Source organism: Alligator mississippiensis, chromosome 3 (assembly GCF_030867095.1).
Source record: "Alligator mississippiensis isolate rAllMis1 chromosome 3, rAllMis1, whole genome shotgun sequence".
NCBI classification, from domain to species: domain Eukaryota; kingdom Metazoa; phylum Chordata; order Crocodylia; family Alligatoridae; genus Alligator; species Alligator mississippiensis.
Window position 1 is genome coordinate 257400799 of NC_081826.1, and position 13689 is coordinate 257414487.

General features: G+C 47.9%; 1 protein-coding gene across 1 annotated transcript in view; it reads left to right on the forward strand.

Annotated features, from left to right (window-relative positions):
* Positions 1 to 2913: 2913 nt before the first annotated feature.
* The window catches only part of JMY (junction mediating and regulatory protein, p53 cofactor), a 109428-nt gene continuing 98652 nt past the window's right edge, over positions 2914 to 13689 (forward strand). Inside the window, exon 1 of the mRNA XM_006263718.4 lies at positions 2914 to 3761. Within this exon, the coding sequence (XP_006263780.3) occupies positions 3093 to 3761 (669 nt within the window). The 5' untranslated portion in view covers positions 2914 to 3092. The remainder of the gene's footprint in view (positions 3762 to 13689) is intronic.

The following is a 13689-nucleotide window of genomic DNA, read 5'->3' on the forward strand; positions in this document are numbered from 1 at the left end:
AAGTGTGGTGTCAGAAAGGTTGTGATGGTGGTGGTGGCAAGTCGCAGTGGTAGCAAGCACAAACATGCAGGAAGTCACTGGAATTAGGAGTCTATGTTCCAATCTCAGGGATCCTATACATGTGCAGGGAGCCTGCTCTGACGTGATGGAATTCCAGTGCGTTGTAACAAACTAAATTGAGTCTGCTGGAGTGTAGAAATCAATGTGCTCCAGCAGTTTACAGCATCACGTATATCAGTGTCCCCACACTGAAAAAATGGTGGTGGGGCACTTTAAAGCTTGTTCGATGAGCTTTAGTTCAAGCGCCCCACCACCATTTTTCAGTGTGGGGATGCTCTGGGCGCTTTTAGTTAGTTCCGGGCTCTTGGAGCTGTGCTAATTAAAACACCTGCCCCCGCCCTTGCAGCATGTGTATGTATGGCCCCTTTAGAAAGATATCCAGCTTTTATATATCCATTTTTTCTGCTCTGAACATGATTGTAGCAGGAAGTGGTGATTATTTGTAGTGCCCAGGACTACATTTTTTGGAATACAACTGAAGCAGATCATAATGGGGATGAGTTTTCATTTGCCAGAATAGAATTATAGGAAATATAATTTCCTTTAAAAAAAATCCATGTGGCTGTTTTGTTTGTTGTATTTAAATGATCTTTTCTGTGGTTTGTGGTTTCCCCTTTTTAGTTATAAATGTTCTCAACTGACTGGAGTGACTTATGAATGTGGCTAACTATATTGTTTCCTCTTTCTTCAACCTTACATTTCCGTGTTTCATCAACATCCTAGCATTACAGATTTATCAAACATTACATATTGCTGATTGAGATTGCATTTTTAAAAACAAAACAAAACTACTTCAAAGAATCAGCATCATTTGGGCTGAGTTTCTAGTCTTGTTCTTAAGCCAAAAGTGAATTTACAGGGCACTGCTTATTAAAATTACATTAGTCTAATTTAGAGATACCCAAACATGAAGTAGGGTTTTTTTATTAAGAATTTTTATTACATTATTTGCATTGTAATAACACAACTAGGTATTTTGTAGAACTTCAGACTTACTATAGCCCTCAAGACCCAGAACTTTTGACATATTTGAAGGAATTCTGTTTACAAATAAGCAAAGACAGATATTTGGGAGCAGATGAAGGGAATTCCCATCCACATTCAGAAGTTGAGAAATAGCCTGGCGGAATGTAGTTCCCTTATATAGATGGGTTCAAGAAGGGTCCCACTCTGTGAACCGTTAGAGAGAGCAGCAAATACCATCATTCCTTGCTTCCTGGTACAGTATAGCTAAACCCTCATCCAGTCACAAAGAGAGACCATCACATAGGGAGCAAAATACTGCACAGATAAAGGTAGATAGCAGTGGGTGCTTCCCCTGCAGCGATACAGCTTTGTCTCATCTTCAGTGCATAGCTCTCATTACAAATGTCTTTTTTGGTAAGCCAAATATCAAGCTATCACTTTCTAGCAATAACCTCTAATTTCAAGTTATTAGACAAGAGAGTACTACCAGACTAGATTATACCAGATACTCGTAGACCAGTACTAGAGTACATTCATTTTTCTGTCCATGTGTTGCACTCATATTTGCCAGACTTCGTTTTTGCATCTCTTCCAGGACTCTAAAGAGGGATTCCTTAAAAACTTGAATGCTGTCAATATCAATTTTATTTCACTTTTTTCCCTAATACATGTCACCATTAGAATTTTTTCACTTAAATCTTTTGTCTTGTCAGCAATTCTCAACCAATGAACTGAGAGTGCTGAGAGCTCCTTTTGAAGGTGCTGCAGGGTGCTGTGCAATACGAGCACTATTAGAGGTGAAAACACCTACATATGACTCACAGGATAAACCCAGAGATTTCAAATAGGAATCCATAGCATTGAAGCCTTTCTGAGTTCTTTGAAACAGGACTTGCTGTATTATTTTTTTGTACTCAAAAAGAGTGAAAGCCAAGAAGTGGCATTTTCCAAGTTGTTCTGCAAGTCTAATCTAAAAAGCTTGATAATCACAGGTCTAACTCAGGACTGTTCGACCTCCAAGTGGCTGAGGGCCAAACAGCTGGTAGGTGACTGGTAGGGGAGGCACTCGAGGCATGTGCCTCCCCTGACAGGGCCATCCTCGCTGCCGACACTGCCAGTGGCTTCCACAGGTGCTCGCCAGCCCCAGCCCCGCCACCGCCTGGGTGTCCCCCCAGACTCAGGAGGCATCAGTCGCCCATGTACCAGCCTGTGGGCCCCAGCATGGGAGGCTGCACAGGTGTGCCAGGGTGCACCACAGGCCCCTCAGCTCACCTGCCTGGGATACTTTAGAGGCTGTGTCCCTTACAGTGCCCATTTCACCAGACCAGGGCTGCTCAACTGGCAGGCCAGATGGGTAGTGCCCAGTCTGTTGGATCCCACTGTATCTGGCTAGTGGTCCCGGGCTGCCACCTGGGGCAGGGCCGCATCCTGCTACATGGAGGGCGCACGTGGCCCTGATCCCGCTGTGCCAGAGCTCGGGCCCTGCCAGCCGGCCCGGCCCCATCCCAGCCACACCGGGGTGGGGGCACGACCCCGCAGGCCTCGGCGACCTGGCAGCGGTGCTAGCTGCCGCCTCTGCCCCAATCTCCGCCTGTGAGGCGAGCCGGCGGCCGGACGAGCCCCCATGCGGACGCCCCCTCATCCTTCCGGCGGCTGCACAGGACAGGCCAGGACAGCGCACAGCCCCTCAGCCGGAAGGGGGTGGGGCTGAGGCAGCTCGTGCGGTGCCACGTCACAGGCCGCGAGAAGGGGAGGGGCGCAGCGAGCGCCCGGGCCTGACGTAACCGATGGGGGCGGAGCCAGCTCCTCCCCGCCACTCAGGAGAGGGGCGGGGCGGGGCCAGGACCGGAGGGGGCGGGGCGAGCTGCCGCAGCGCCGCCGCTTGTAAACACATCCTGCCCCACGTGACCGCGCCGAGTACCTGCGCGGGGCCGGCATTGTCCGCGCGGCCGGTGTGGGGGGGGAAGGGTCCTCCGTAGTAGCGGGAGGCGGAGGCAGTCGCTCCGCGCCGGCCGGGCCGCCGAAGATGGCCGGCGGGGGCCGCTGAGCGGCGGCGGGGCGGCAGGATGTCGGTGTTCGCGCTGGAGGAGGCGCTGGAGGCGGACTGGGTGGCCGTGAGGCCTCACGCCTTCCGCGAGCGCCAGCGCCACAAGTTCGCCTTCATCGTGGCCTGGAACGAGGTGGAGGGCAAGTTCGCCATCACCTGCCACAACCGCACGGCGCAGCGCCAGCGCCGCGGCAGCCCCGCCGCCGCCCGCCAAGGCCCGCCCGACGGCGAGGCGCGGAGCCCGCTGCGGGGCCGGGGCAGCCCGGCGCGGCGGGCGGCGGCCGAGGACGCGGAGGGGCTGGAGGCGGGCAGGGAGGAGGCCGCTGGCGGGGAGGAGTGCAGCTGGGCCGGGCTCTTCTCCTTCCAGGACCTGCGGGCCGTGCACCAGCAGCTGTGCTCGGTGAGCTCGGACCTGGAGCCCTGCCTGCCCGCCTTCCCCGAGGAGCCGGCGGGCATGTGGTCCGTGCTGTTCGGGCCGCCCGCGCTTTGCGAGCCCGAGATGGACGCGCTGTGCTGCCAGCTGCAGATATACCTGGGCCATGGCCTGGACACATGTGGCTGGAAGATCCTCTCCCAGGTGCTCTTCACCGAGGCCGACGACCCCGAGGAGTACTACGAGAGTCTGAGCGAGCTACGGCAGAAGGGCTACGAGGAGGTGCTGCAGCGCGCCCGCAAGCGCATCCAGGAGGTGAGGCCCTGCCCTGCTCTGTCCAGCCCCTTCCTCCCCTCGGCCTTGGCCAGTCCCCGGCCCCCCAGGTGGCCCTCGGGCCTCTGCACCTTCATGGTCCAGCCTCACGGCTCCTCCTGTCACTCGCCTTCTCCTGGGCCTCGCGGCCCTGTCCTCACAAGCAGAGAAAGCGGCGAAGCCACGCGTCTGTCTGTCCTTTTTTAAAGACTGGGGCAGGACAGAGTAGGACGGCCCTTTGACACGTGTGCGCTGAGGTCTGATGCCTCAGAGGTGGGATAGGACCAGACCCTTCTTTTGTCCTGTTACAAGGTGAAATGTTTAGAGATGGAAAGGTGGGGGGGGAATGGGCTTGGCATGTGCGTGTTTTTTGGTTTTTTTAAGGTCTCGTGTGTGCCCTGATGTGCATGAGACTAAAGCTTTCCTAGTGAATTAGGTTTGGATCAACTACTTTTCGGTTCTGTTGTTGCAGGAGGCTTCGGCAGTTTTCAGGCAAAAATCTGCTGGAGCTGTCAAGATCCAAGTGCCAGATTTTTATTTCGGGTTGCTCTGGCACTGGGATGTGTTGGAGTCTATTTTTCTGTTAAGTTGTAATGGCAGCATATGTTGTTTATTTTTACAGTACAGTTGTAGGATCCACCAGGCTCTGGGTGCTGGATGCTTGTCTTTGCCATGCTGTCTGGAGTTTTGCACTGGGATTGGAGTCATTGTCCCCCTCTTCAGCTCATATAATTCTCATAGTTGGGAATTAAAATATGGCAAGACATCTGGCTCTTGAAGGAGTAACTAATATTTTGATGTTCTGACAGTCTGTGACATGACCTGAATTTTCTTTAATGGCATGCTTACACTTGTACAGTTTGGGGCCAGAAGCTGCCAGGATCCATTTGGCTTTGGGTTTTTGGTGCAACTGCACATTAAGGTCTGGAATTTTTTTGGTGCAGTAGGAGAGCAGGCACTCTCTTATTCAGCTGGTAACGTTTGGCTGGATCCTGCAACAGCCTTGTGCCAGATCTGAATTTTTATGGTGTACATGCTCAAGGATGTGTTGTAGTTAATGTTTTATTTACTGTGGTAGAATTTATAGTTGCTAAGCTTATCTGTGGGTCCATAAATCACCAGGATGCAGGTAATGAAGTAACAGTGAATGAAGTAATAGAGGACCACAGAATTGATGCAATATGTTTTTATTTGGTGAGTCATGATAATGGCATCACAATGGAGCACTGTCAGTGGCGTTAGCAGTGCAACCTCAGAATTTATTGTTGTGATTTTTATTTTTTTTTTTAATGGTGTTCTTACTTAATGGACCGAAGTCATCCATAGCGTTAATTAGTGGCTTTTTGGAGGATATGCCATTCCGGAGTTAGCTTCAAGTCTGTTCTTGCTTTCCTTTCTCGAGGAATCTAGATTTTTTTTTTTTTTATTAGTCACTAGCTCTACATTCCCTTTGTAAGGAACTGTGCAGCACAGAGGTAGCTTCTGTCTGACCCATGGTCACTGACAGCTACTTGTCAGGCTCAAATTGCATGCAGTTTGAGAACACTGCTGTCCGACCTAGTGTTGTCTGAATCCTCTATGTACGCTTAAACTGTACTAAATTGTGAGCAGGAAAGGCCCTTAAGAGGAAGCAAATGAAGACAGAGACCGTTTTGAAGTATGCATACAGCTATAGTATCTTGCTGCTTGATGAGTGGGAATAGCTGGATGCAATCAAAATGGCAGGGCATGTGATTTTGACTGCAACACAACCTTTTGTCCCCATGGTAACCAAACTATTGGTGAATCTACCGTCAGCACAGCTGTAGTTCTGTCAGTGCCTATTGTGTATATCAGTCCATCTTTAATTAAAAAGGACTTCATGTTTAAGAAAAGAGACCAATTGGGTGACCTGCTTCCCTTTTGGCTCTCAGGTTTCTGCTTTCTACCTGTTGAAGCAGTTTGCTTGGTTGGTGTAATGGCTTCCTTTTAAATAAATAGTTCATGTTGTTTGGCTTGGTAATTCTAAGAAAATAGAGGAACAAATTATGGCTTTTAATAGTATATTAATTCTTGGACTAATTCTCAAGTTAAAGGTTTTATATACTTTAGGGAGGGGGCTTGGCTCTCCCCTCTGAAATGTAAAACTACTGAGCTCACATTTCATCTCTCCTTTCAATCTGCTTTTGCCATCTATACTTAATCTACTTGTCATTGGATGTTAATACTGGATTGTGACAGTTTTTGTAAGGCTGTACCTTTTGTTAGAAGTTTGACAGAGAATGCTTCAGGGCTTGTAGGGAAGAGTACTCTGAAACCTGGTAAATGGAGATGGTTTTCATTAATATAAAATAATGCAGAAAATGTGTGAAGATCAAACTTTTCAACTATACTTAACACACTAAACATTTTTTAAAGATCTTATTTCTTAGTAAATCTAAGACAGAAATTTACTGTGCGACTTAAAAAGCGCTTTCTAAAACAGTGGTGTTCCCGAGTAATTTCTTTGTTAGTTTGGGGTGGGGCAAAGGGAAGCAGAAGGAGCAGGAAAAACCCTTTGCATTCATTGTTTTAGTATCCTGTACTCTGCCATCTGTTGCTTTTCATAATGATGCACAATCCAGTTTATATTTACAGTAATTAATAATTGTTGCTGTTTGTACCAGGCATTTTTGTATCTGAATAGTAAACCTTTAATAAACAAAAAGCATTTTTCTTGATTTGCAGGGGCATTAGTACGTGACAAACTTCTGAACCGAGGAAGAAGAAAATAGCTATAGAGGAAGCTTATAATGTGGAATTCATTTTATGTTTATAACTTAGCACATCATGCATTTTTAAATGTAATTGCTAAGTCTAGAAATGAGTGAGAATAGCACTTCTGTGTTAGGCAAAAACTTAGGTGTAAAACATGATGAATGTCACATGTAACAAGGCAGATGGAAGGCATTACAACCTCATTTTGGAGGCGCATACTCTTAAGATGAAAGCCATGCCAAGTACTTAAATAGACTTTTAAAGACTTTATGACACTTCATCCTTCTCTCTAGAGGACTCATGCTATTAAAATACAGGCTTTTTCTCTCCCAGTTAAATCAAAAGTGGTCATTCAACTGGGACCCTAGATCTATATTACTATCCAGTGGTATAGATCTTTGTACCCATGTGGAAACCAGTTGATGAGCCAGTCTTAATGCATGATGAATTCTCTGTCTCCTGAGCACTGAATAATCCTACTGAAGGGAATACATGTGGTTGAAGCACCACGTATGTGAGTCCTTACAAATATGTACCATGTTCTGCAGTATATGCATTCTAAATCAGATAATTTCCATCGTCTCTCATCAGAACAAAAATAAATATATAAAAGCAAGTGATTTTACTTCAGATTAAGCCATATCAGTAAGGACTTATGTAGATACTTTATTCATCTTGATCCCAGTAGTCTGAGCCAAGGCTTGAAAAACTCTCTAACAGTTGGATGGAAGGCTGACTTTGTGGTGAGGAGAATGTGGTTAAAGGTGTGAAGAGCCAACTACAGACACAGTGAAGGATGCTGGGATTTCTACCTGAATGCCTTGACTGGGGCTTTGTTCTCTGATTCCTGATTTATAAGTCTGAAGAACTGAAGCTCTGCACAAGGAACAAGACACTGATACTTTTTCCCCCTTCCCTCCTTCCCAGGTACCTGAAGGAAGGGAGGGCTTTTCCTAGATCTAGTCTACACTAGCAGCTTCTGTCAGCATAGTAACATTGATTTATGAGTGGTGATTACTTTTTTGACACTTTGATAGTGGCTAAAGCCTTGGTATTGACCCAGTTATACTGGGAGCAGAGTGAGGACGTAGTTTTGCTCTTACAAATATTGCCTACACGAAAGGGGGCTATGCTGGCAAACCTCTTCTGTTTGAGGTTGGGCCCCGCTTTACCCTCTCTGACACCCAGTTATGAGGTTAAGAATCTTGGTGTGGGGGTGCTTTGTTCAGTGCCTTCTGCAGCTTCTCTTTGATGACATTCCGCAGGGAAGATCTCTTGTTCCTGTTTCTGCTGTTGCTTTTTCTTTTAAACTACAGCAGCATGACATTGCCGTTCAGTACCTTAGCCACAGCACAACTGTCAGAGGGTAAGTTTGTAAAACTACTTGGAGATCTGTTAATTTCATCATGCATGTTGGTCTTTTGTAAAGTTACAAATGGCAGTAGCTTGCCTTCAGTTGCAGGAAGAAAATTCCGCTCCACCTGTTTACATTCTTTTCATACTTAAGCCATGTTTATGACCATAAGGTCTAGAAACAGCTTTATAGAAAAGTTTACATTCTGAAGATGTTTTCTGGTGTAGCTTTCTCAGTTGTCTTGTTCTAGTCTATTGGGGCTGGTTAATTTTTTTTTTTTTTTTTTTTTAAGTACTTCCACTGTGTAGCATGTACATGGATATGTGGAGCAACAGGATGGACTAGCACATTTTAGTGGTATTATACTTGGTATGGGCTTGTCTTTGATTCCAAGAGGTGAACAACCTGAAACAAGTCTTCTTCCTGAAGCCCTTTGCCCACTACTAAGTGTCCTGGGAGCCGGACCAGCTGGGCCAGAAATCGGGGTTTGTTAAGCAAAACGGGATCGGTTGGGCAGGCGTGTGGATAGAGAGGCAGGATGGCTTAATGGTTTCAAAGAGATTTTACTTACGCCCTTAGATGGTTCTGGCGTAGGTGAATGAAGCTTGCTTGTTACAGAAAACGAGGTGAACGTAGAATATAAATAACTCAACAGGTAACAGGAACGACAATCGAACGGAGGAATGGACGAGTTCGCAACGCAACGAGCTAGCAATCGGGATAGGGTACGTCAGATATTTTTCGGTGACGGGGAGACGCTGAAAGATGATCAGTCTCTCAACGAACCTCTAAAGGTGATCTCTCAGATCTCCGGGCAGCGAGCTCGGAGGTCATCGCAGAGGTCTCCGCTTTGGGCGGAAACTGGGTAACCTTATATATGGCTAGTGGGCCAATAGCTAGCCATTTTTACAGAATAATTTATATCCGGCCAATAATGTTGCACATATTTACATAACAAGGCAGAACTTTTTCTTACTATTATAAAGACTTAGCATTGGGTGCTAACTTCTAGAACCTTCCACCGAAGTACTCGGAAATATGACGTAGGGTACACCCATATCAGGTGGCCCAAACAAAAGGGGTGGGGGGTAAAACAGCTCGCTCGGCCCATTGTGGCAGGAGCATTTAACTCTGTTGGGGATTGATTTATGACACTAAGATTGCTGAAACTGAAAGAAAACCACTTTTTTCAGTTCTCACATGTTTTGAAATTGAGAGTACTATAGTCAGCTTTTCTAACTCTTTTAATAAGGTCAGTATATTTGTTTTAGTTATGCTGGCCATTTTACATGGCCACAGAGAAGAGAAATGTTAAAGTAAAAAAAATTACCAAATTACTTCACTTTGCTGCTTGCAACTTGAGAAGTTACTCACTTGTAAACTCAGTATAAAACAATTTAAGTGTTGTTCATCAGCATTCTGATTTCAACATCCTTGTGTTCTTGCTCTTATTCTGGTGAAGTTTTCTTCTTTGCTTACTGGTGCAGGTTTATGGACAGTTATAACAGGTTTTCAGGAGCAAGTCAAAATTTGTAAGTGCCATAGAGATCAAAAAATCATTAGAGGTTAGAGGCTTTCACCGTTGAGAGTGGCCATGTACAGATATTCTATTTGTATTGGGAGAAAACCCTTTCTCCCGGCACAGAAAGGAGAGAGTATAATGTTCAAGCGCTTTCTCAGGGAAGAAGAATGGCTCTTGCACAAGAAAGGCCTACCTGGTTGAACCACTTAAGTCTTTCTCTTCCCACACTAACTTGAATGGCTATATGCTTCTCCTGAATGTTGAAGACACCCATTATCCCACAGTCCTCTGCTTTCCCTTTTTCTTCAAGGCAGAAGGAGGGAGGGAAGAAGAGCCCTGGCTTCCTGATGGCCTGCCCAGGGGCAATCTGTCAGTGACCCTGCCCTGTGTTCCATCAATCATCTGGGGGAATCATTCTTCTGTGGTGGGAACCCTCCTAGAGCCCTGAGAGGTTTCCCAGTGTAGGAGAAGAGACCTGCATAGTGCACTTCTCCTTTGGTCCCATCATGAGGCATGCAGGTGGGCAGGGGAAATTCTCTGATGGATGCAAGATTCCCCATGTTCAGGAAGCCTCCCAACCATGGGAGAATTGTTTTCCACCCCTTCACTTGCCTCCCAGTGGAAGGGGGAGTACCAGGTGTGCTGCCTTGCAAGGCTGCTTGAGTCTGTACAGTCTTGCATCCATGGGAGAATTGTCCCCCACATGCCACCCAGAGGAACTGTTGGTGAGTGGGGGGGAAGCTGTGCTTCTGATGTAATGTAATTCAATTCAATTCAATTTATTAAGGATTCTGACTGAAAGCCATATTCCTGAAAACAACATAACAGACATACAACTATAATATAAATTTAAACAAACATAACAGAAATGCAAATATAATAAAATAGGGCCAACCATAATAAAAGCATTATTCCTACTTCTAGAGTTAACATAATCAAGTTACAGATGGTATGATAAACAGGGATCTGGGTTTTCTGTTTCCCATGGAAAAATGGAGAAAACCACGGATTCCCTGTTTTTATTGGAGAAAACACAGATTTCCCTTTTTAGGAGAGAAATCTGCGGATTCTCCACTTTTGCAAAGAAAACCATTGCAGAAAGGGTGGGAACCCCCCCCCAGCCCTTCCAGAGGGTGAGGGAGAGGGGGAAGGGTGTGACCTGAGCCTCTGAGTCAGTCAAGGCTGGGCTCAGGCTCAGGCTTGCCCTTTGACCCTGAAGCCTAGAGGTAAGTAGGGCTTGGGGACTGTGGAGCAGGGCTGGGGAAGGTGGTTGGGGGCTGAGTGAGCTGGGGGTGCTGCTGGGCCCAGGTGGCACACCACAGCCAGAAGCAGGGCCAGGGGGTAAGAGCAGGGGTGCCCCTCTGCGGGGAGCTTTGCCAGCAAGTGGCACGGGGCACAGTGTGGTGATGCCCGCCATGTGCGGGCCGCACACTTGCTGCCCAGCTGGATGCCCACGGGAGGGGGAGGCTTGCATGTGGCCAGCTGCACAGCTCCGTGGCTGGCTCTGTGGTGGGGGGGGTGGGTCGCATGCAGCGGCTGCTGCCACTTACCTGTAGGGCTGTGCTAGCAGTGATGTCCGCTACCTACAAAACCTCCCTGTGCCGCCTCAGAGCAGTGCCTGGAGCTGTGTGGCTCTGTGGGGAGGTTTTGCACACAGTGGCTCTCACCACTGGCATGGCCCTACAGGTTAGCAGCAGCAGCTGATGTGTACAAAACCTCCCTGTGCCACCGCTGCTGCCGTGGAGCTGTGCAGCTAGCCACAGGGGGCAGTGGCAGCGTGGCGGCGGCCATGGCTGCCGTGTGGTGGTGGTGGGGATGTCTGTGTGCTGCCCGGCTGCCACCACGCTGCTGCCCTGCAGCCGGCTGCATAGCTCTGGGCACTGCTCTGTGGCAGCATGGGGAGGTTTTGTAGGCAGCGGCCATCACTGCTGGCATGGCCCTACAGGTAAGCGGCAGCCCCCCCGCCCCCATCTCTCACTGCCACTGCAAAGCTGGCCACGGAGCTGTGCAGCTGGATGAATGCAAGCCTCCCCCTCCCCTGGGCAGCCAGCTGGGTGGCATGTGTGCAGCCCGCACATGGCAGGCACCATAAAACTGCGCCCCACGTCGCTTGCCTGCAAAGCCCACCACAGAAGGGCACCCCTGCTATCACCCCCTGGCCCTGCCTGGGGCTGGCAGCACCTCCCCACTCCTTCAGCCCCCAACTATCTTCCCCAGCCCTGACCCACAGCCTCTAAGCCCCACTTACTGCTAGGATCCAGGGACAAAGGGCATGGCTCCACGGTGGCAGCGCTTGCCTGCATAGCCCCTTCAGCCAGCACACAGCTGCCACTGTACCACTGCGGAGTCATGCAGCCAATCGCGAGGCATAAGCAGCGGTGCAGTGGCAGTTGCTGCATGTAAGCTCCTCTTTCCGCCCCCTGGCCAGGCAGCACGTATGTGGCCTGCACACGGTGGTTGCCACCGCACTGCTGCTGCCGTGCCCTGTGCCATTTGCCCACAAAGCTGTGGCCTTGGGATGGCAGTGCAGGGTACAGTGGCAGAGTTGTGGTGGCAGCCTCCGTGTGTGAACCCCCTGTCAGATCGGCCAGTGCGTGTGTGGCCCTCAGAGTGGCACCCCTGCCCTCACCCCCTGGCCCTGCTCCTGGGAGTGGGCACAGGGGCACGCTCCCCCCCCTTCTTGATCTACCCCCAGCACCTTCCCTTTCCCCCCCCATACACACTTACCTGCTGGGGTGGGTGTCAGTGTCTGCCTCTATGTCTGCATGGCTGTGCCTGTGTGGGGGTCTGGGGGGCTGTTGTGAGGGGCATCAGGAGGGCTGTTGAGACGGTGGTGGGGAGTGCAGGGCACCAGAAGCGCTGTGGGGGGCCTTTAATTTTTATCACAGATTTTGGGTTTTTAATCAGAGAATTTGCAATTTTTAATCGGAGAAAACTAGGATCCCTGGTAATAAATCAGTTCATGAATCTATAATCTTGTGCATAGATCCACAATTAACACAATAAAAACAAATAATGATAAAGTTTATCACTCGTATCGATAGTAAAGGATGTTTAGCTCTGATCGCTTCAGTCTTGTAAGCAAAAATTGCAAGATGGTTTACTAGATATGGATCTGTTTGCTGGAGGAGCCATATTAATTTCTCTATCTTTGAGAAGTATGTCAATTTCTGCAAAAATGTTGATGAATACTGTCTCTTTGTCGTTGTATAGAGGACATTCTAAGACGTAATGGATAGTGTCTTCCAAAACTCCTAGACAGGCTGGGCAACATCTTTTAGCCCTTGGAATGGAAAGTCTGCGTCCAGCCAGAACAGCTGTGGGCATCTGTTCAGTCCCGAGTCTAGTCAAAGAGGTTTGCCATTAATTGTTAAAATCCAGCTGTAAATGCCTTTCTCTCCCCACAACTGCTGGTGTAAGACTTCCGGGGCTCAAAAGAATCTTGGGGTTCAGGAACTGGGCTTGGGGAGGCTGTCCCTAAGCCTGGTTCCTGGAACTGGGCTGGGGGAGCTATTGCTGCTTTAGTTAACAGTTCCACATTTGCCAGGAGGACCCAGGGTTGGGGGAGCTGTCCCTGGCCTTGCTTCTCTGTGTCTCAGGCTATAAATTATCCTTTGTGCAGCCCTTACCTGCGCATGAGGTGATTTAAAACTTGGGGATGGGGGGAGGGGAAGCTTCCTATTGACAGGCTCTTTTTCTACTATTCTTACTGCTAGAAATGAATCTGTACGCAGTCAGTGTTGTCATGTTTTTGGATAAGCTGAAGAACAAATTGAATGATTCTCTCCCTCTCCCTCCACCCTTCTTGCAAAGTAAAAATATAAATACTGTTCATTTCAAAATCAACTTTTCTGTATTTCCTAACTCATGTGGGTCTAGTGCAAGGTGCATATATGCTACTTAATATGTTATCAATTAATAAGATGTTTTAATGTGAAATTTGAGATACTAACTTGAAAGCATGAAAACATGCCATTGGAAGAGATTCAGTAGAACTTATTGTAAAGAGGATTCTTTGACCTTCTGAGAAGCGATGATAACAGTGACAGTTTATGGGGTGACGCAGAACTCAGTATTGCTTGGGAGTCTAAAATGAAATAAGGTATCTTTCCAAAGGACATGCTTTAAATTCAATTTGTGAGAGGGATTTTGTGCTTTCAGAAAGCTGGACTAGGTTGACATTACAATCTGTGAAATAAACTTCTCAAGTCCTATGCAGAATTATTTGTGCCATTAATTAGAAGTCTTTAAAATACTATATTCACTGTTTGATCTGTCTTTTCTTCTCCCATTTGGAGGGTTTGTTTTTTTTGTCTTAA